Source organism: Cebus imitator, unplaced genomic scaffold (assembly GCF_001604975.1).
Source record: "Cebus imitator isolate Cc_AM_T3 unplaced genomic scaffold, Cebus_imitator-1.0 Scaffold447, whole genome shotgun sequence".
In the NCBI taxonomy this organism is placed as follows: Eukaryota; Metazoa; Chordata; class Mammalia; order Primates; family Cebidae; genus Cebus; species Cebus imitator.
The window spans coordinates 1,179,355-1,202,113 of NW_016107762.1; the positions used below are offsets into that span (position 1 = coordinate 1,179,355).

At 36.8% G+C, this 22,759-nt stretch overlaps 2 protein-coding genes across 2 annotated transcripts in view; one reads left to right on the plus strand and one right to left on the minus strand.

Moving 5' to 3' along the window:
• The first annotated feature begins 432 nt into the window (after positions 1-432).
• Positions 433-14,314, plus strand: LAMTOR3 (late endosomal/lysosomal adaptor, MAPK and MTOR activator 3). Its single transcript, XM_017511363.1, has 7 exons — positions 433-649; positions 975-1,020; positions 3,483-3,517; positions 8,114-8,172; positions 9,900-10,033; positions 11,428-11,491; positions 13,451-14,314. Exons 2-7 carry the CDS (start codon positions 1,012-1,014, stop codon positions 13,522-13,524), a joined length of 375 nt encoding a protein of 124 aa, XP_017366852.1. The 5' UTR covers positions 433-649; positions 975-1,011; the 3' UTR covers positions 13,525-14,314.
• A 5,656-nt stretch (positions 14,315-19,970) lies between these two features.
• Positions 19,971-22,759, minus strand: part of DAPP1 (dual adaptor of phosphotyrosine and 3-phosphoinositides 1) — a 53,856-nt gene continuing 51,067 nt past the window's right edge. Inside the window, exon 9 of the mRNA XM_017511365.2 lies at positions 19,971-21,453. Coding sequence (XP_017366854.1) covers positions 21,385-21,453 — 69 coding nt within the window. The 3' untranslated portion in view covers positions 19,971-21,384. The remainder of the gene's footprint in view (positions 21,454-22,759) is intronic.

Genomic DNA, 22,759 nt, shown 5'->3' on the forward strand with positions numbered 1-22,759 from the left:
TGTTTGCCTCAGCCTCCCGAGTACCTCCTGGCCGCACACTACGTTCGGCCAATTCTTTTTTTTTAGCCGGGGTCCTCCCTTCCAGGCTGGTTTAGAACTCCTGGGCTCAAAGGATCGTCCTGCCTTGGACTCCCAAAGTGCTACATAACACCTTACTAATTTTTAAAAATTCTGATGTAAAAGGGAGCTTGCTGCTCAGCTCATCACACCATCCCATCAAATTTCATCTACAAGAAAAGGTTTTAAGATAACAGACCCTGAAAAACTAATGACATTTATACACCCTCTCCGCAAGAATGCCTTGTAACAGAGCCTTGCTTGCATTTTCTGGGAGTCCTTAGAGTCCAGCGATCTCGTACAAATTCCCTACCCTACAGCTGACGTCCTTTGGCCCGTGACACAGGCGCAGGCTCAAGACACGGTCCGCGGTGGGCGGGGGAGGGGCGAGGCCAGTCGGGCAGCCGCATGCTAGCAGCTTCCGCCCGGCCCCTCCGGAAATCCCGTATTACGAGGCGACTGCGGCGTAGCTACTGCTTCCTGGGGCACAGAAGAGGTCACGAATCATGTGACAGTGGCTTGAGGAGGAACCGGTCTTTAAAGCTGTCCCTGAAGTGACAGCGGAGAGAACCAGGCAGCGTAGAAACCCCAGGTAACTGGTGCTACTTTGCCCGGTTTTGAGGTCTAGTCCCGGAGGTGGCGCGGGTGGTGATTCTAGCAGAAGGGGAGGACCGACCCTCTCTTCTTTTCTTTGGGCCTAGCTCTTTCGGGTGAAGGAGCAGGGATGGGGTGGGGTGAGGTAAGGCGTGCCAGCTGAGTACCCGTGGCGGAGTTGGGGCACTCCGACTCCCACTGAGCTCGCTGGGCCAAGCCGGAGTTTTGCCTGGTTCTGTCCAGGGCTAATCTCTGTCATTAAGTTGGGGCTAGGGAGGACGAGGAAGCCAAGAGGGAAGAGTCACCGGGAGTTTCTCTTCCAGGCGTGGAGATTGATCCTGCGAGAGAAGGGGGTTCATCATGGCGGATGTGAGTGACACCCCCACATAAGAGGAAGGGGAGGGTGGGGAATTTGAAGTGGAATACTGAGCGGGGAGAGATAGAACTTCCCAAGTAGAAATTGGTTTTGATCCTCCCATCCCCACCCACCCCAGTTTTTCTCTGGTAACTGAAGTAGGAGACTAACATGAATGAATTTGCAGGATCCTGAGTTTCTGCCTCGAATGGGGGTGAAGGTGCTTGAGACTGAGAACATTATATTCTCTCTACTCCCCAGTCCAGTTGGGACATAAGAGAGGCTCTGTATATTTACCGTTTAAAATTCTGAATGGTTTGCTGCCTGCCTCATCAGTATGTGGTCTGTAGGACATGTACCCAGAATCCTTTTTTTCCAGTAAGTGGTAACAATATCTCATTAGGTTTATTGTAGCAATTTAGGATGTGATTTCTAACCCATGCCTCTTTAGAAACATGGTGAGTTTTCTCACTCTCTCTCTCTCTGTCTCTCTCTCTCTCTCTCTCTCTCTCTCTCTCTCGGTGTGTGTGTGTGTGTGTGTGTGTGTGTAGGATGAAAGCTAAAGTAAGCTGATAGTCATAACATGAAATAAAATGATCATTTGGGTTTGGAGAATATTAAGTGTTGGAGGCTCAAAACAACGGATATCTGATTAATCCATGTGAGGTCAAAATTGATACCTAAATTGCCAATGAAATTCCTGGGATGAGAGTGTAACAAGACAATATAAAATAGTTTTTTGGCCAGTGCTATGGCTTAGTGTGTAATCTCAGCACTTTGGGAGGCCAAGCCAAGGTGGAAGGATTGCTTGAGGCTGCAAGTTCAAGACTAGCCTGGGCAACATAGCAAGACCCCACTCTACAAAAAGAAATTTTAAAATTAGCCAGGCTCATTGATGCCCCTGTAGTCCCAGCTGTGCCGGAGGTGAAGTGGGAGGATTGCTTGAGCCCAGAAGTTGGAAGCTGCAGTGAGCCCGAGCTTAGAAAAATAAAATAGTCTTCTATTTCTTTAGTCTTAAATGTGTTTTGTGTTAAACACTTGACACACATTGCCATTTATCTTATATTCTATAAGACTAGGTCAGGCGCGGTGGCTTACACCTGTAATCCCAGCACTTTCAGGGCTGAGGCAGGCAGATCCCCTGAGGTCAGGAGTTCGAGACCAGCCTGGCCAACATGGTAAAACCCCATCTCTACTAAAAATACAAAAAATTAGCTGGGCGTGGTGGTGAGCACCTATAATCTCAGTTACTCAGGAGGCTGAGGCTGGAGAATCGCTTGAACCCAGGAGGTGGAGGTTGCAGTGAGCCGAGACTGTGCCATTGCACTCCAGGCTGGGCAACAAGAGCAAAACGCCGTCCCCTTCCGCCCCCCCCCCCAAAAGACTGTCTCACATAGTTATACAGAATTTATTTTAGGTACTTAAGCAGAATATTTTTTAAAAATCACATTATAATAATATGCCTTACACTGTTTCATTATTTGTTGAATTCACCTATTCAACAAATAATGAAACAATGGAAGGCTTTTTTTCATGTATTTCATCATATTGGCCAGGCTGGCCAAATTTGAATAGGACAGGATCTAGAAAACAGTGGAAGGCATATTATTACAATGTGCTTTTTAATATTCTCTTTCAGGATTTTCTTTTCTTTTCTTTTCTTTTCTTTTCTTTTCTTTTTTTTTGAGATGGAGTCTCAGTCCCCCAAGCTGGAGTGCAGTGGCACATTCTCGGCTCACTGTAACCTCTGCCTCCTGGGTTCAAGCCATTCTCCTGCCTCAGCCTCCCGAGTAGCTGGGATTACAGGCATGTACCACCACACCCGGCTAATTTTTGTATTTTTAGTAGAGACCAGATTTCATCATATTGGCCAGGCTGGTCTCAAACTCCTGACCTCAGGTGATCTACTCACCTCGGCCTCCCAAAGTGCTGGGATTACAGGCGTCAGTTACCAAGCCTGGCCCAAAGGCCTATTTTTATGATGTAATAGTCATGTAAGGCAACAGTCTTACGGAAGTCATATCAGCTTCCCCAAGACCGTTAATATGATGATGGAAAGTCTGGTTTGAACATGAAAAGATGTTTATAATGTCTTCTCAAGTGAATACAATAGCAGCAGGATGTAAAATACTAGTATGAAATCATGATGTAATTTTATGGCTAAAATGTATTTGTGTTTCCCATTTCTAGGTATGCTGATATATGCATCTTCTCAATGAACTTTTAACAACACTGTTATGATGTAGATTCTATATTAGCCCTATTCAACAAATAATGAAATAGGCTTAGAGAAAAAAGGTTAGTTAACTTACTCCAAGTTGCATGATTAGTAAACATCAAAATCAGACAGAGAAAGATAAAATACAAGCAAAAACTGTTATGAATGATAAGGTCCCTGAAATTTGGATAGGACAGGATCTAGAAAACAGTGGAAGGCATATTATTATAACTTTGATTTTTTAATATTTTCTTACAGGACCTAAAGCGATTTTTGTATAAAAAGTTACCAAGGTAAGAAATTTTTAATTTGTTACTGAATAAATTCTGTATGCCGTATGTTATTTTGTGAAGTATTCTGCCTTTGTATTTTCCATGTTGTGAAGTATCTCTGAGATTTCCTTTAATGTGAATATTTTTTGCCAGCATCATGTCTTCTGGAAAATTTTCATCACAACCACTTTGCTCATTTATGTCAGTAAGTTTGCCTTCACTGAGTTCTCTGGTGGTGTATCTAGAGTCTAATAGCGATTGTGTCAGCATCCCCTTGGTCATCTATTTCTTCTATAACTGTTTACTTTCTATACTTTCTATTTGAAATTCACTTCCAGCATTATTACTTTTCATTTCTTTGCTGTATTTCATCTTTGTTGACCAGTTCCCTCTTTTGATTATCTCTTTTTTTAAATGTCACATACTTTATCTTCAGGAGACAAGGAAGTACAAAACTACATGCTTTGCTATCTCTACATGAACTGCATGACAGATGCACAGTGACCAGACATCAACAGACTTTGAAAGAAATGATGTGGCTGGTTACTAATCACACTGTGCATCTGTTAATTACATAATTTTCTATGCAGTGATTGTGGACTAAAGAGTTAGAAAAAGTTTATACTTTATGCAGTTATTCAGGTATTATGCCATGCTAACTAAAATTTGACCTGTGCTCTTCTGCAGGGGGTGGCGTTAACTCAACTATAGTAACTAAAATGTGCATATTGGAACTGTGCAAAATGAGAGCATTCTGTATTTTTCTGTAGTTACCTTACCATAATTGAAAGGTGCTCAAATTGGAGAGATGCCTCACTACACTGGTGGTATGATGAAATAGTTAATAGTGCATAGTTAATTCACTTAGAAGTCTTAGTGGTTTACAGTCTTCTTTTGAGTGTTAGCATCTCTTACTGAAGAAACAGCAAAATTGCATTGAATATTCTTAAGTTGTAAAGCCACGAGAAAGATACTCATTATTCACCTAGAGATCTAATAAATAAAGCAATAATTGACTCTAATTACATGGTCTGTGATTACAAGTAACAAAAATATTTCAGACAGTGGGGATCTCATTTTAACTATTAGGTGTACTCTGAAAATCATAATAGTGTGTGACACTGGGTATGGTGAAGCTGTCTATATAAAGGAATTAGAGAATAATAGAAAAAGTGTTTATTATATTACTGAGTAGTTCTAATGTTGATCAAAAATAGTTGGAAAGTAAATGCTTGTTTTTCTCTGAATTCCGATGTCTTTTATCTTTTAACAAAAGGGAAAATATCCGGTGGTTGTGCTTATCCAAGAGATAAATTCAGTTAAAGGATATTCGTTAAAAGCTTTATGAAAATCTTTCATAATGGCAGGAAAGGTATTGATACTGTCTCTGTCTTTTTTTTTTATAATGAAGAAAGGCAAGTTCGACTCATAATAATCATTTCTTGAAAGTATGCTTACTACATCCAATATCAATAATAATGAAGAAATAATAATGTTTTGAACGTTCGTAAAGAATAGTAGAATATACTCTTTGATTTGTTGCTAGATGTATGGGTTTGGATGCAGGCATCTTGGCTTCAGAGCTGTGGATCCATGCAACTGTTGTACCTCAGTGCCTCTCAGTAACCAAGTCAGCCAGCTACAGACACTAATGGAATGTGTGTTTTTGTGCATTTTTTGAATTCTCTGCAAAATTTCCTTCTTGGATTTGCATTTTAAAATCTGGTTGTGACCCAGAGCAGTCTCAGGCATTAATAATCTCACTTTGTATGTTTTAAAATAACCAAATATTTCATAATCGTGTATAAAACTAAATACGATGTCTTTGATTAGTAATGCAACATTTGTTGTTAGAAAAAATGGTGGTTTTAGTAAGCTTAAGGTTTAGATTTCTTCAGAATATTCCATAAAATTCATTTCTTCTAAAAGTATAGTATCTCTTCATGAGCCACAGTTATTTTTAATTATTAGTAAAATCTATTCATATTACTCTTTGTGTACTGTATGTAGAATTGAAAACAGCTTTTATATTTGTGACCTGATTTCTCAAAGTATATAGTTAAGAGTGTAAGTAATTTTTCTAGTTTCTTGAATTCTTTTCTCCATGAAATCCATCAAAAATAAAGTCCTTTTATTTCTACCTTCTCTTTTGGTACATTAGTTGTGTTTAGAGTAATTTCCATGGAAATTTAAAGAAAGAAGCTACCTGTGGTGGCACTAAGTTTTGAAAACATTTTTGTGGTACTCTTCTACCTGTTTTTTAACTTGTTTATTTTGAGGGTAGGTAGTACATTCATAAAGTTCAGGTTCAAGAGTACTGAGGAACACAGATGAGAAGCTGCCCATCCCTCTTCTCCAGCCACATGGAGTTCCCCCCGCAGAGGTACCCACCTTTACCTACAGACAGATTTTAGGTACCTATGAGCAGACATGTATATACACATATTTATACACACAACATACACATGTGCCTGCATATTTTGGAACATAATTTATTGCTTCTTTTATATACTGTTCTAAACTGTATTTTTTGACTTAAGAATGCAACTTTGAGATTAACCTCTCCCGGGACATAGAGACTTCCTCTTATGGCTGCAGAGTATTCCTTTGTATGTATATATCATAACTTATCTTGTCCTTCTTAATGGATGGTTGGGTTTGTAATACTTTACTATTTCAAATGATGTTGCTTTGGTAACTGCACAAAATAATTTGCATATGTACAAATATCTGTGGGATATGTTTTATATAGTCTGGTTTTTAACTTAGAAGACTATTTGTTTTATGTATTAATCTTTTTTTTTTTTTTTTTTGAGACAGAATCTCGCTCTGTCACCCAGGCTGGAGTGCAGTGGCACAATCTTGGTTCACTGCAATCTCCACTTCCCAGGTTCAAGCAATTCTCCTACCTTAGCCTCCCGAGTAGCTGGGATTACAGACAAGCACCACATGCCTAGCTAATTTTTGTAGTTTTAGTAAAGACAGGGTTTCACCATGTTGGCCAGGCTGGTCTCAAACTCCTGACCTCAGGTGATCTGCTTGCCTTGACGTCCCAAAGTGCTGGGATTACAGGCATGAGCCACAGTACCTGGCCTATTTTATGTATTAATGTTATAGATATATTTTAATCCATAAATAAGTTTAGGATTGAATGAATAGGAAATCATGCCAATAGGAGAAGTAAAAATAGTATAAAAGTCATTTATAAAATTATTTCATTCTGATTTTTAATGTAAGGAAGACAAATGATTTTGTAACATTTGCACTCACATTTAATAACACTTCTCTGACTTAAAAGTTTTTGACAATAGGATTTTTAAAAATTTAATGTGAATATTTCAATATTAGGTTAATATGAATATTTCTTACTCCTTAGTTAATACATTAAAATTGACACAAAAATAGATAATTCCAGGTTGCTGTAGGGACATTGAACATATCTCTGAGTTGCAGATTATAGATACCATAAGATAGTTACTGAACTATAAGTTTTGTGTTATAATGAAAGGGTTTCATGTAATTGTTGAAAGTTGAGGAGTGTCACCTTATATTTTTTAACACTGTACTTTTGTGCTCTACTGTATGTATTTCTTAATTGCTAATTTCCCAGGGATTCTCACTGATAATTTAATACTTAAACTTTAGTGATAAATTATGTCAGTGTCAGTGTGCACAATTGACACCATTGGTGTTAGTTAATAAATGATATTTTGAATTATGTGCCCCCCACTCTTTACATGCCTTATGTTATTAAATTTCACAATATCCAGGTAAGTACAATTCCCATTTTCATATTGTTAATCTGAGACTTAGAAAGGTTTCATAACTAGCCCAAGGTAGCACAAACAATAAGGAGCAGAGCCTAGACTGGAACCCAGGTATTTCTAACTTTAGAGCTATAGCTTGACCATTCTACTTACTGCTTCTTACGTAAGCATGACTGAAAGGATTTCTGCATGGCCTTCATTCTTTTTGCCCTGTTTCTTCAGACTGGAATGGTTTTTCCACTTCTTTTCACTTAGCACCGTAACATCTCAGCTGAGATCTTACTGCCTCCAGGAAAGCCTTCCCTCCTCTTTTCTAGGTTCTCATACCCCTGTGAACTTTTTAACAACACTTGCCACCAGTTTTAGTTTTACAATGGCTATTTTGAGATCATTTAATTGATGACACACTCACTTTTTAGACTGGAAACCATCTGAAGGCCGTGATTGTGCCTATTTCTGTTTTTCATAGTATCAAAGTATTAAGTGCCACAAATACTGGTCACTTGATATTTACATGAATGAAAAAGGAAAAAGGCTTTTTGTCACTATAACCACTGCTAATAATCTTTCATCCTTTTGTAAACCATGGAATGATCATTCATAGCAGTTTTAATGGAGAGTTATCTATGTCTTAGATTCTTATTAATAAACTGCATGAATTTGTAAAGATTATAAACATTTCCATAATACACATTGATTCCATTTGTAGGAGAATTTTGGCAAACATAGGATATCAATAAATGAGGTCCTGTGGTTTGTCAGAAAATACATGAGAATTATCATTATGTCTTTGAGGTTCATAGTTTGAGAAAATGAAATATTTTATATTCTAACTTTTTTCTTTTTCTAGTGTTGAAGGGCTCCATGCTATTGTTGTGTCAGATAGAGATGGAGTACCCGTTATTAAAGGTAAAACTGAGCATTTAAATGCAAATGTCATCTTTGCTTTTGACTAAAAATGTATATATTTACATCTGAGTAGTATAGAAGGCAAACATGTAAAAATCATTTTAGTAAATTTAGGAAATGGTCTTAGTTTTGGGGGAAGTGTTTGCTTTTATATGTCGAAGGCTGAATTTGAATCTACAGTATATTATATCTCACATGTATCGTGTTAACATCTAGAGTTTAAGCATGGATTCATCACAGACCCGTTTCCCATTGAAAACATTACATCATAGGCTGGGCGCGGTGGCTCACGCCTTTAATCCCAGCACTTTGGGACGCTGAGGCAGGCGGATCACGAGGTCAAGAGGTCGAGACCATATGGTGAAATCTCGTCTCTACTAAAAATACAAAAAAATTAGCCAGTCGTGGTGGCACGTGTCTGTGGTCCTAGCTACTCGGGAGGCTGAGGCAGAAGAATTGCATGAACCCAGGAGGTGGAGGTTGCAGTGAGCCAGGATTGCACCACTGCACTGCAGCCTGGTGACAGAGCAAGTCTCCCATCTCAAAAAAAAAAAAAAATTTGCATTGTAACGTAAACCATTAGTAAATCTAAGTGATGAGAGTGAGCATGTATGCAGCTAGATATACACACACTCTTACATATATATATATGTATACATATGCACACATTTTATCAAATTGCTAGTTGTTTTAGGATAATACCCATGTATTTGGATAATAAGTAAACATGATGTCACAGAGAGTCAGTATGGATTCAGACATTTTTTACTATTTCTATTTTATGGTATGATGAGAATGGATGTTCCTAGTTGTATTGGGACACTAATGGCTTTATCAAAAATTAAAGATTGGATAATGTTCTGTATATTTTGTTTACAATTTATTTTCCACCTGGAGTTGTCATTTATATCAGATAATTTTAGACTTCAGAAATGAAAGGAGGCATAGAAGTCAACTAATTTAGTTCCTTCATTTTGTAAGTGAAAGTGGTAAAGTGCAAAGAGTACATTGAAGTCCAAAGTTGGACATGAGTCAGTAACAAAACAGTAATAGAACCCATCATCTCCTGATGTGTGATGATGTGTGCTTTTGAACTTACTATAAAAGTTGAATGACTGTGGACAGATTACTTGCCTTCTCTTAATTCTGTGATGAGGGATTTGAACAAAATAATCTCAGATTTTCCAGCTCTATTGTTCTTCATGAAGATCTCTGTGTTAAGGCCTTGATTGAGTCCTGCACTCATTAATACAACAAACTCCATGCAGACCTTTTAATGAGTGAGAGAAACATGAAACAGGTAGCAGCTGCAGATTGTTAATATCTATGAGAGAGACTGCTGCTATGCGTTTTACAAGAGCAGAAGTTTTGTAATTTTTTTCGTTAGTTTATTCTAGCCTAGTCCTGAGATAACCAGTTAAATGTACTTGATTAATCTATGTTTTAAGGTAGATGTCAAGAAAATATAAACATTTAGTTTTCTTTTAAAATTTTTTTTTAAAATTGGGAGTCAGCATTTCTTCTCTTGTGATAAATGAACTTTTTGATTGAGCAATTTTTTCTGATTAGTGATGAGACACAATTAGTGATATGATTTTGAATATTGTGAAACATAACCTTTGTGCTCAGTTTTTAAGAAGTTTATGTAAAAAAAAAAAAAAAAAGCGCTGTAAAACTCTCTACTATATCCTCTGTGTAATTTTTATTTAAATCACTTATTTTTCTAGTGGCCAATGATAATGCTCCAGAGCATGCTTTGCGACCTGGTTTCTTATCCACTTTTGCCCTTGCAACAGACCAAGGGAGCAAACTTGGACTTTCAAAAAATAAAAGTATCATCTGTTACTATAACACCTACCAGGTAAGTTCATATTATCAAATGATTTGCTGATTTCGGTTGTCATTTTTGTGCCTTTTGTATATAAAATAGCTTGTGTTATAGTTCTCAATTTTAGTTTTGAAGAGAATGAAATTGTAAAATTTTAGCCTTCAAATTGATTGTGTTAAACTGTAGTGATTTTCTTCACATTTTGTACCAGAAAATAATTACTTTGGGAAAGTAATTAAGTCATTTAATACGGTACATGTCATCCTAAAAAGAGTATATACCAGATCACTGTTACCTCCAGTAGATGGTGCCCTTAGCTAGACAACTGTGTTTTCTCAGATGACACACTTTTTTTTGTTGTAGTAACAGATTTAAAAAAACTTTCCATGAACATTTATTAAATTTGCTCTTGCTGCTAATTCTTTCATTTGTTTGAAATATATATATATAATAAATGAGGTTACTATTTGTGGGAAAGAAGTTAGTTTTTGCTTACCTCTTGATCTCCAGCTACATTTTCTTAAGACTAAATTAATTCCTTGTGCTTTAGAGCAGTGTTTCCTAATCAGTTGATGTTAAATTACTCTTTTTCTTCCCCCTTTAAGACAGAGTCTGGCTCTGTTGCCCATGCTGGAGTAGTACAGTGATACCGTCTCAGCCCACTGCAACCCCCACCTCCCAGGTTCAAGTGATTTTCATGCCTCAGCCCCTCAGGTAGCCGGGATTACAGGCATGTGCCACTAGGCCTGGCTAATTTTTATAGTTTTAGTAGAGATAGGGTTTCACCATGTTCTCCAGGCTCATCTGGAACTCCTGGCCTCAAGTGAGCCACCCACCTCACCCAAAGTGCTGGGATTACAGACATGAGCCACTGCACCAGGCCCATCTTTTACAAAGTTATGTGTTTTAATGTGTATTAGAAAAAAGATAAACCATCTGACCTTTAATTTCATCAATAAGGATTAGGTTGAAACTAAGTTGTTGTTTTTTTTTTTAAGTTAGTTGATTTAAAGTTACTTTAAGTTTAATTTAAATTACAGTAATACCCAGGAGCTAGAAAATATCATGAAGATAAAACTTCTTGAGTGACTGAGAAATACTGCATTTATCCATTTAATTAACAACTACATAAGTCCTTATGATGTAATTGACATTCTGCTGGGCTTTAGAGATAAAATGAAGCCATGGTTCACCTGAAAAACTTTCCAGGTTAAATGGTATTAATGTCTCTAAGAGATTATCACTAATTCTGTTTTATGGAAATATTCATTGAAATATGAAGCTCCTTTATATTTCATAATGTAATACCACGATGTTGGGCTAAAACATTGACCATTTTAAAGTTTTTGAAAGATTAAGACATTTTAATTGAGCTATACTACCTTTTCATGATGAAGCATATTATTCGGCTTTTATTTACTTTTTAGGTGGTTCAATTTAATCGTTTACCTTTGGTGGTGAGTTTCATAGCCAGCAGCAGTGCCAATACAGGTGTGTATAATTACCTTCAATATCACTTTTAATTTTTAATTTAACAAATTAATTTAATTACCATACCTTAATTTAAGAGGAATCATAGATTTAGATCAAAAACCTTGAACTTGTGGCCCTGTTTCACTATCTTTTTTCTGTGTCTTGAGAAAAGTGATTTCTCTGAATCCTGGTTTCCGTATCTGTATAATGGAGATAATACATGCTTTCTCCATCTTACAGTGTTATTTTCTAGTTCAAATGAGACAGTGTGTGGGTAAGTGATTTTTTTTGTGAGACAGAAAGGAAAATTAAATGTTATCTTGAGTGCTACGTCTTGCTCCCATTACAGCAGTTTAAGAAAACAAAGAAGGTGAAGATAACCAACAAAACACATTAAAATGATCAAGGATAAGTTATAGACCAATCTATTAAATTAGAATTTTTAAACTTTTACCTAATGGGCAAAATGAATGTGATTGAGAATTTAAAGAGCATGAACAGGATGAACATAGTCTCATTCTTCTTGAGAACTGAAGAATTTGAGAACAAATGTTAGGAAGCTGTACTCTTTATAGAGAATAGTAAAATTCCATTGTATTTGTGTGCAAAATAATGACTATTCACTTGGTTGTAATTTTTTTTACTTCATTTTGGATAAAGAAGCATTTTTTTTTTAAAAGGTCTGTCTCCTTTAGATTGGATTCCTGTTGAGAATTGTCATGTATTTTTGTTTGTTTTCCTCCTAAGCTTAGCAAGTTCTTCTAGCTATGTCACTGAAGCTTGCTCTTAGATACCTCATTTTTAGAATGAGAAGTTTAGATTTGATGATTTATTATATCTTTCATTTCAAAACATTTTAGGAGTCTGTAAATTACTGTATGTAAAAATGCTTTCTGAATTATATAGGATAGTAATGGTGTTAATATTTTAAGTATACTTTACCTCAATTTTGATAAATCACCAGTCATCACTTACAAAGTCACCAGTTCTTATATATTATGATAATGTTCAGAACAATATTTTAGTATTTGGACCCTTTCCTTGAGAGTCCAGAGGCTTTTTATATTCTGTAAGACAGAGAAAGATCTTTATTTGTTTGAACATAAAATAGGCTCTGTCTGAGGTACATAGGCCTTGACTCTAGTAAACTAAAGAGAAGCTAGATATGCTGATTTCTAGATGTTTATCTCCCAGGTTCATCATTGAACTCCAGTGTGTTTTGTATTCTACCATTTATTTTTAAACTGTTTTTTATTTGAAATATTTGTTAATGTCTTAGCTTTATTGAATTTATAAAAATACATTTCTGATTTCCTTTTTTCAATATGGAAGCAGCCTATTTACCTATCTTTTGATATAATCTGTTAAAATTTGCTCAGAGACAAAAGTATGCCTTATATAATAAAAAATATATATATTCTTTCTGAGTAAATGCAGATTTTTGAAGCAGTAAGGTACGAATTAAGATTTTCCTTTCAAAACTCCAACAAATTGTAGTGGATATAATTTATTCTGTATTTCCTAATATATAAGCATTTTTCATTCATTTACTTTAATATTAGATGCTGAAAATAAACTTGTTAATGAATGTGGAATTTTTGATTACATTATTTAGGGTTATAGTACAGGTTGAACATCCCCTAATCCAAAAATCTGGATTCTGAAACATTCTAAAATCTGAAACTTTCTGAGCACCAATATGGCATTCAAATAAAATGCTCACTGGAGCATTTCAGATTTGAGATGTTTGAGTTGGGGATGCTGAACTAGTGGGTATTATACAAATATTCCAAAATTCAAAACACTTCTGGTACCAGGCGTTTCGGATAAGGGATATTTAATCCATATTTTGTTTTAGTTCTGGGAAATAAATGACTTACTTCTGGTAACTATATTTTTTGGGCAAGAGGAAATTTAAGTTTCAGACTTTAAGGAACATTTTTCTAGTATGTAATTTTCTTAATCTCTTTATTTTAGGACTAATTGTCAGCCTAGAAAAAGAACTTGCTCCATTATTTGAAGAATTGAGACAAGTTGTGGAAGTTTCTTAATCTGACAGTGGTTGCAATGTGCACCTTATCTTTATTATAACAACACAGTATCAATCCAGCAGTCTTTAGACTACAATAATACTTGTTTCCATGTGCTCAAGAAAGGGCCCCTTTTTCCAACTTATACTAAAGAGCTAGCATATAGATGTAATTTATAGACAGATCGATTGCTATATTTTCTGGTGTAGGGTCTTTTCTTATTTAGTGAGATCTGGGGATACCACAGAAATGATTCAGTCTATCACAGCTCCCATGGAGTTAGCCGGGTCACCAAATATGGATGAGATTCTATTCAGTGGATCAGAATCAAACTGGTACATCAATCCACTTCAGCCGTTACGTGCTCCCTATTGTATAATATGCCCAGGCTTGCAGAATGAAGCCAACTTTTTATTGTGAATAATATTAAGGACATATTTTTCTTCAAATTATGTTTTATTTCTTTGCATTGAGTGTAAGGAACATAAAATGGCTTAGTAAAAGTAATAAAATCAGTACAATCACTAACTTTCCTTTGTATATATTATTTTACAGTATAGATGAATATTACTAATTGGTCTGATTATTCTCAGAGGGTGCTGCTCTTTAATGAAAATGAAAATTATAGCTAATGGTTTTTCCTCAAACTGCTTTCTGTAACCAATCAGTGTTTTAATGTTTGTGTGTTCTTATAAAATTTAAATACAATTCGTTTTTGAATTCTGTTTCCAATGTTAGCATGTATGTAAACATGATAGTATAGCCATTTTTTTCATATGTGAGTATAAATAAAATAGTATTTTTAAAAATACAGTTTGAGCAGTATATAGGTCCTTTTTTTGTTCAGACTTTTTCCAAAAGTCTAAACATAATTTACTCTTTCAGCCACGTGAATAAATAATGTTTTTTATAGGTATTAGTTTGGAGATTGTTTTACTGTAGTATAAACTGTCAAGTAGAAAAGAAACCTCAGGTTGCAATGAGCTGAGATTGCCCCACTGCACTCCAGCCTGGACAAAAGAGTGAGATTCCATCTCAAAAAAGAAAAGAAACCAAAAAACCTCAGGCATGAGCCTAATTTAATCTCCATGAAAGAGGTACTACAGTGCTAGAATATGCCATTTATGTTCAGGAATACAGTCTATCATTCAGAGGTGTTAATTTCTTCATAGGTTCTTTGGCAGTCAATTTTTCTCTGGAATAGTTCAGAACATATGCATTGAGCAGCTGCATGCCAGTCAGCAGAGCCATCACACTGCACAATTTTAGCTATGCAGCACTATTCACATCACATCATATTTCTTTGCTCTGGGATTGCCTTTCACATAGAATATGTGTGATTGTTATCCCTAGAATTGTGCTGTGAGGCAATTAGCCAGGCACTGTGCTGCTTTGTTTGTTTGTTTGTTTAGAGACAGAGTCTTGCTGTGTTGCCCAGGCAGGAGTGCAGTGGTGGCATGATCTTGGCTCATTGCAACCTCTGCCTCCTGGATTCAGGCTATTCTCATGCCTCATTCTCCCATGTAGCTGAAGTATCACACATACACCATCGGGCTTGGCAACTTTTTGTATTTTTAGTAGAGACAGGGTTTCACCATGTTGGCCAGGCTGGTCTTGAACACCTGAACTCAAGTGATTCGTGCGCCTGCTTTGGCCTCCCAGAATGCTAGGATTACAGGTGTGAGCCACCACACCTGGCCATGTGCTGCTTTTTTTCCCTTCCATCCTTCCTCCCTCCTTCCAGTGTAAATATAAGATTAACTTGTGATACCTTCCTTTAAAGAACTTACAGTTCAGTAAAGAAAGCAGGTATAGAAAGTGCTGTGATAAAGCTATAACATAGGATGGTGTAGAACCACAGACTAGGGGCACCTAAAATGGGCAAGAAAATAGCCTTTGCAGATAATACAGAGGCAAGAGATATAATGCTTTTCCTCAAAGAGCTATAAATACAGCTGTGTACTATATAATGATGTTTCAGTCAATGATGGACCACATAACAAGGGTGGACAGAACAGCAGGCTCTACCATATAGCCTAGGTATGTAGTAGTAGGCTTTACCATCCGGGGTTCCTTCAGTAGAGTCTGATGTTCACATAATGAAATCACCTAAAAACACATGTCTCAAAATGTATCCACATTGTTAAGCAACACATGACTAGTTAATTATGAAATATTAGATGTACCCATTAAAATCCAGAATTCCCATTATCTGGATTATTATTTAATAGTGTTCAGGAAATTTTTGCCAGTACAATGGTGCATGAAACAATGTCTTAGGAATGAGGTGGCCAAATTTCTATTTGCAGGTAATAATTGTATATCTAAAAATCCTAGAAAAAGAAATGATAATAAATGCAGCTACTTAACCTTTACATGTTGAATACTGCCACTGTTAAAATTTATAAGGGGTATAATAGATAAACTGTCCCATAGTTATCTGGAAAAATAGGTAAAAATCACTAAGAAAATTTTTGAAAGGGTAATATAAAACTAAATTAACTAGTTTTGAAAGGTAGTACAGAACTAAATACAGAACTAGATATCTGTAGTATGTACTCACCCAGAAAGAGACTTCAGTACATAACATGTAAGGGCTTAAAACACTGTTAAAAAGATGGCATCGTAAGTTAATGGGAAAAGGCTTATCCAATAATTAGGGCAGGCATTTTCTGTGCCCTGCTAACGGAAGTGTAACTTGTTATACTCTTTATATACAGCAATCGGCAGTCTCTATAAAACTTTTAAATTCACATACATAACCTTTTGCCCTGTAAGTCCACTTCTAGAAATTTATTCGACCAAACACAGCACATAGATGTGGAAAAGGATGTTTTTACAAGTATATTCTTTGCAACTTGGTACTATCAAAGAATTGGAAACAACCTAAATATCATCATATGCTCTAGCAGCACATGATAACCGTGTGCTCTGGCTTTTTGAACACTACCAGTTTATACCTGCTGTTCTTGGTATAATTATTAATAGTGCTCCTTTCACTCTCAAGGTCTCACTTGAGGTAATAAATTATAGAGGATTGGTGAAACATTTCATTTGCCCATTGGAAAAGGAATGAAGTGCTTTAGGTACTGAGATGAAAAGATCTCTAAGGCAAAATAATGTTTATTGAGAAAAGCATGGTGTGAAACTGTGTGGCATGCTATAATTTATGTATAAGAAGAAAAAATATGTGTGCATTCATATTTGTTTGTATATGGTAGACTGTCTCTGAAGACATACATGGAAAAACCTGATCACATTGGTAGTCTCCAAGGGGTGGAACTAGATACCTGAGAGATAAGGATCCCAGGAGTGAGTATTTTCATTGTAAACTTCATTGTGCTTTTGAGTTTTTAACTGTTCAAAAATAATAAAATTAGAAATAAAATATTTCAGCAAACAATAAAATGGGCTATTTGGGGAAGAAAGTTGTCTCTATCAGGGCTCTCCAAAGGAGCAGAACCGGTTGGATATATGTGTGTTTATTTCAAGGAAATGGCTTATGTGATTGTGGGACTAGCAAGTCTAAAATCTGTGGGACAGGCCAGAAGATTAGAAAGTTTCAGGTAGGAGCTGAGGCTGCAGTTTGGGAGCAAAAGTTTTTCCTCTTGGAAATCTTAGATTTTCTCTTAAAGCCTTTGGTTGATTGGATGAGTCTCACCCACATTGTGGAGGATTCTCTCTTTTACTTAAATTTAAGGGATTATAAATGTTAAGTACATCTCCAGAATACATCGACAGCAGTACCTGGATTCATGTTTTAATAACTAGGCAATGTGTCCTAGGCAAGTTGACACATAACCTAACCTTCACAGTCCACGCCTACTCGCACCCGTATGCTTTTTTTGGTGGGGGGGAGAGGGGGCGGGATAGTCTTGCTCTGTCACTTAGGCTGGAGTGCTGTGGTGGTTTTTTTTTCCCCCTCAAGCCTGGCCATTGTTGCTACTGCTAAGTCAGGTTGTGGCTGCTATTGTCTACAAGGTTGTACAACCCTTGCTTAAGGCCAAGGGTGCCATCTTTTTTCACAGCTGTAAATGTGACACAACTTGCAACCTCATTGTGCACTAGAGACTCTGGTGAAAGCTCCTTTAGATTTTGCTGAGGAGGGGCAGAGTAACAGTTATGAATGTGCTTGAATCACCTTTCCCCTATAGTGATGCCCATATTCCATCAACAAAACAGGTGCGCCTCAACCGTTTCCCTGTTCAGGTGACTTCTTTCTCAAGAAGGCTCTTATTTCCTTTTACCTGCCAGTCAGGAGACCTGTGCTACTCACAATGTGGTCCACAGACTGGTCTGTTGTGCACACTGTTTGGTAGCAAGATAAGTAAAGAAATGCCAGTTTTAAGTGCTTAAAAACTGGGATTGTAATATTTGTATTTTTTTACTTGATTTTTCTAAGAATTTACTGAAGTTTGCAAAATCCCCATCTGTGATAGATTATAAATTTACAAAAATGAAAGGAAGAAAATCAGATCCTTTGCCACAGATGGTTTAAGAAACTCTGCTTGAAATCATGGCCAGACAGCCTGAATTCATAGCAGACCGTAGACTCAGCCTGGCACCCTGCTATGTAGTCTACTTGGCTAGGAAGAGTTTGGTAGAAACATGAATTTGCTGCAGTGGATCTAAAGTAATGGAGAGGGAGAGAAGTAGAATTGATCTTCTACATATAGTAGTTCTCTTGCTTTTTGCCTGAAACAGGGACACAGTGTAATGCCCTGACCTTCATACCAAGCACTCATGAGAGGTATGGAGAGAGGAACCCACTCTCTTGTATACCATGTGGTTGGGAAAAGAAGGAACCTACCTCACCAGGTGCTCTGATGTCCAGGCATTCTGGCACAGGGGGAAGGTTTGCCCCAGAAACAGTACAGATGTTCCTTGACTTACAATGGGTTTCCATCCCAATAAACTCATTTTAAGTCAAAGATATCATAAGGAGAAAATACATTTAATACTCAAACCCATTGTGAAGTTGAACAATCCTAAATCAAACCATCATAAGTCAGGGACCATCTGTATTAGCCTTCCCTAGAAATGCTCCTGTGGGCCAGGATTTTCCCAGAGGGAATTCTGAGAATAACTGCTAATACTTTTGGCTGTGTCTTAGGCCCCATAGACAGGGCCTAATGCAGATACCCCACTCTCTTTTCTCCCATATTCCCCTGCTCTGATCTGCCATTGGCACAAAACATCCTCCCTCTGTTTGGACTTGGAGAAATCGCTGAGGAATCCTCACAGGCTCCACTTAGCAGTTAGAATCATTTCTTTGCAGGACTGCTGAGGGCAGGCAAAACACCTAGCCTAGTACTAATTACATAGCAGGTACACGTTAGCTCGCCCTTTTCATATCAAAACCCTCCAACAAATTGTTTTATCCCTGTTGAAGCACGCGCTCCATCATATAGCTTTGTGTACTTGTCTTACAGTAATCATCTTATTTACTGCTACATACCATCTCATATATATATGTTTATTGTTTTCTCCATATTCAACTAAGAACTCCTTGAGGGCTTGGGCTATTTCTTCGACTTCCAATCCTTTGTGGCTGATAGTCTAACTGAAGTGAATTCTTCATTGCCATTTATGATATTAATCCGTTGTGTATTTCTTTTACAAATATTAAAAATTTATTTTAATAGCAAAATAGTACAGGCATAGCAAAATCTGTTTTAATAAACAGAACCAAAGAATATAAATAAACAGGTTATGTTTTATACAAGGTAAACATAGTAAAACACAGTATTACCCACACAAAGAAACATGCTTGTTTCTAAGAAAACAAACATAAAACCATACATATCCATGAGGATTCATTTGTAACTTCTGGTTTTTGGGGTTTTTTTTGAGATGGAGTCTCTGTCACCCAGGCTGGAGTGCAGTGGCGCGAGCTTAGTTCACTGCAACCTCCGCCTCCAGGGTTCAAGCAATTCTCCTGCCTCAGCTTCCTGAGTATCTGGGATTATAGGCATCTGCCACCGTGCCCAGCTAATTTTGGTATTTTTAGTAGAGACGGGGTTTTACCATGTTGGCCGGACTGGCCTTGAACTCCTGACCTCAGCGATCTGCCTGCCTCGGCCTCCCAAAGTGCTGGAATTACAGGTGTGAGGCGCTGCACCCGGCCAGTAACTTTTTACTTTGCAAGCAACACAGTACTTTTTGTTTCTTATTTTATAGATGGAGTCTAGCTCTGTCGCCAGGCTGGAGTTTAGTGGAATGATCTCAGCTCACTGCAACCTCTACCTCCCAAGTTGAAGCGATTCTGCTGCCTCCGCCTCCTGAGTAGCTGGGATTACAGGCATGTGCCGCCATGCCCAGCTAATTTTTGTATTTTTAGTACAGACGGGGTTTCACCTTGTTGGCCAGAATGATCTTGATCTCCTGACCTCGTGATCCACCCACCTTGGCGTCCCATAGTGTTGGGATTACAGTCATCAGCCACCACGCCCAGCTGACACAATATATTTTAATTCGACATTTGCTTTATCCCATATAGCAAACATTTAAAAATACATTAAAAATGTTGTTGAAATATTCAAAAATTTCATGTAATTTCCGAGTCTTAGATGTTTAAGAAACTTCTTTAGAAAGGTATCCCTTTGGACTGCAATAGCAGTGTATATCACAGTTTTGCACCATCATCTTTTTACTGTCGGCTCTTCAAGCATTTTTATCCCCTTTCAAACTTCTTTCTAAACAAAAATAGTATTAAAAAAGATAATAGAAGGGGTTAGAGTCTACCAGTGAGCTGTGGACACTAGTATCTCATTCTTCTATTTGTCTCCCTATTCTAGTTTGAAAAAGCCTTGTAACATATTATTACATATTATTACGTATTTCATGTAGCTTTAGTGTTACTCCCCCAACAGGAAATGAAAATTGCTCTTTAATAAGGCCCGGGATGCTTAGGGAACAATGCAAGATTCTTCTTACATCTCTTGGGCCAACTCTATACAACTAATTCTGGGAAAGGAATTGTTATAATACATTTTCCTTGTGAAGTTTTTTTCAGTCCATTTGGAGAAATGTTGGATAAAGATAACTTAGTGCTTACAAGTGCTCTATTATTATTGCTGTAATAACAATAATTATTATTAAACAAAAAGTTATCTACTACTTTATCACCCTTCTTTAATTTATGTTTTCTCACTCTTTAAAACATTTACCACAAAAAGGGTGAAAATAATGTTTTAAAAATTGTGATTTCATTTACCTTTATTATACTACCTAATCACCCATAGGACATTTAGCTCTCACAGTTTCATTATTAGAAGCAAAGGACCCACTAAATTTCTGAACATTTTAAAAAGAGAAAATAAATACCACAAGCATTTTCCATTTTAGTTTTGGAAATGTTTTGTTTTTTGCATAACAGAGGGAAAAAAAAACCTCTTTCCTGAAAATATTTGATGTTTGCTATCACAACATAAAGCCTGCAGAAGTCTTCTAAGCCCCCAAGTACCTGTTTCCTTCCTGGTTAATAGCACAACCTGGGTCTCAGACAGACTGACCATGACTCAGAGTGGGACTCTAGGCAACTAGTGTCAATTGGCTTGGGACCACAATGAGTGAAAACAAAAAACCTTCCTCTTACATTGTGTGTTCTAAGAGTGAGCAGACCTAAGAGTGGTGGATTAAGCACTTTCTGTCAGAATAGTGACTGCTTCAGTATTCTCAAGGAGTTGGCAAACAGCTTGGAAGGGCAGCAGTTTTCCGTGAGTCAGCAACATGGTATATGGGTCCCAATCAACATCTGCTTCTGATTTGTTTTTAAAAGAAGATCCTTAGTCAGTTTTCGTTTGAAGACTGCTGCAGATCACAGCATCAGGGAACATTCCACCTTGCTCCTGGGCCAGAGCATTCCTTGACAAGAAAGATCTATTTGAAGATGAATGACCGAGATCGTATTGTGCCTTCCCCTTGGTTGAGCTGTTTTCTTATTTGTGACTGTAATAAAGTACACACATATATATCCATTATTGAGTGATTTTAATGAACCCTGGCTTCTAACAGATATTAAATAAGGCACGTTTATTAGTAAGGATATCATACAACTGTAAGTTAATTATGTGCCTGCCCCCAACTATAATTATCAGGTGTCCAGAAAAAATTTCTGTATTTTTTTCAGGGCACATATTGTAAAGCGATTGCTAAAACATGTACAAATTGAGAATTGGTCTAATACTTACAGTAATCCATTTAATAGATTACTGTAAGTATTAGACCAATAAGTCAATGAGTCAAAAGGAAGATATAGATTAACATTAGTAATATGCAAAAATGTTCATAGTGTTAAGTGAGGTGAGCAGATATAGAACACTAGCAAGTGATTTTTTTTGTTTGTATTTTGTATATTATCAATAAAGATCCTAAGGACATTATTGTAACATTTTTTTAGTGGATATATGCACTCATTTCTCTTAGGCATACACCTAAGTGTGAAAATGCTGAATTACAGTGTAAGCATATGTATAGTTTTAGGAGAAACTGCCAAGCAATTGTAAAAGTAGCTGTACACATTTTCATTCCCTCCAGCAATGTAGAAGAGTTCTAGTTCCTTCACATTCATGCTAATACTTGATATTGGCAGTCTTCATTGTATCCATTCTGAGGGTATGTAGTGGTACATCATTTTGGTTTTTACTTCTAGCAAATGATTAAATTTTTCTTTTAAATATTTATTTGTACAGAGATAAGTCTAAAGGTGTGTGTACTTGATATGTTTTTCTATAATTTTGTATCATGATTTTGTGTTATTTTGATAATTAAAAATAGAAAGAATAAGTAACTAATTCATATCTGAGCAAAGCTTTCACAAGACATTATTCCTCGCTGAATAATAAATACATTGAAACAATTAAAAAATGAGTGGCATATTTATTTGAATTTCAAACTGGAAAGATAACTGAAAGCAAAAGTCTCAGTATCTAGGAAAGGATTTTCGTATATATATCAGACAATTTCACAAAGAATAATTAAGAAAAATGTTTTATGTTTGAAATAATCTAGCCAGGCGCAGTGGCTCAAACCTGTAATCCCAGCACTTTGGGAGGCTGAGGCCAGTGGATCACTTGAGTTCAGGAGTTTGAGACCATCCTGGCCAAAATGGTGAAACCCCATCTCTATTAAAAATACAAAAATTAGCCGGGTGTGGTGGCAGGCTCCTGTAATCCCAGCTACTCAGGAGGCTGAGGCACAAAAATTGCTTGAACCCAAGAGTCAAAAGTTGCACTGAGCCAAGTTCATACCACTG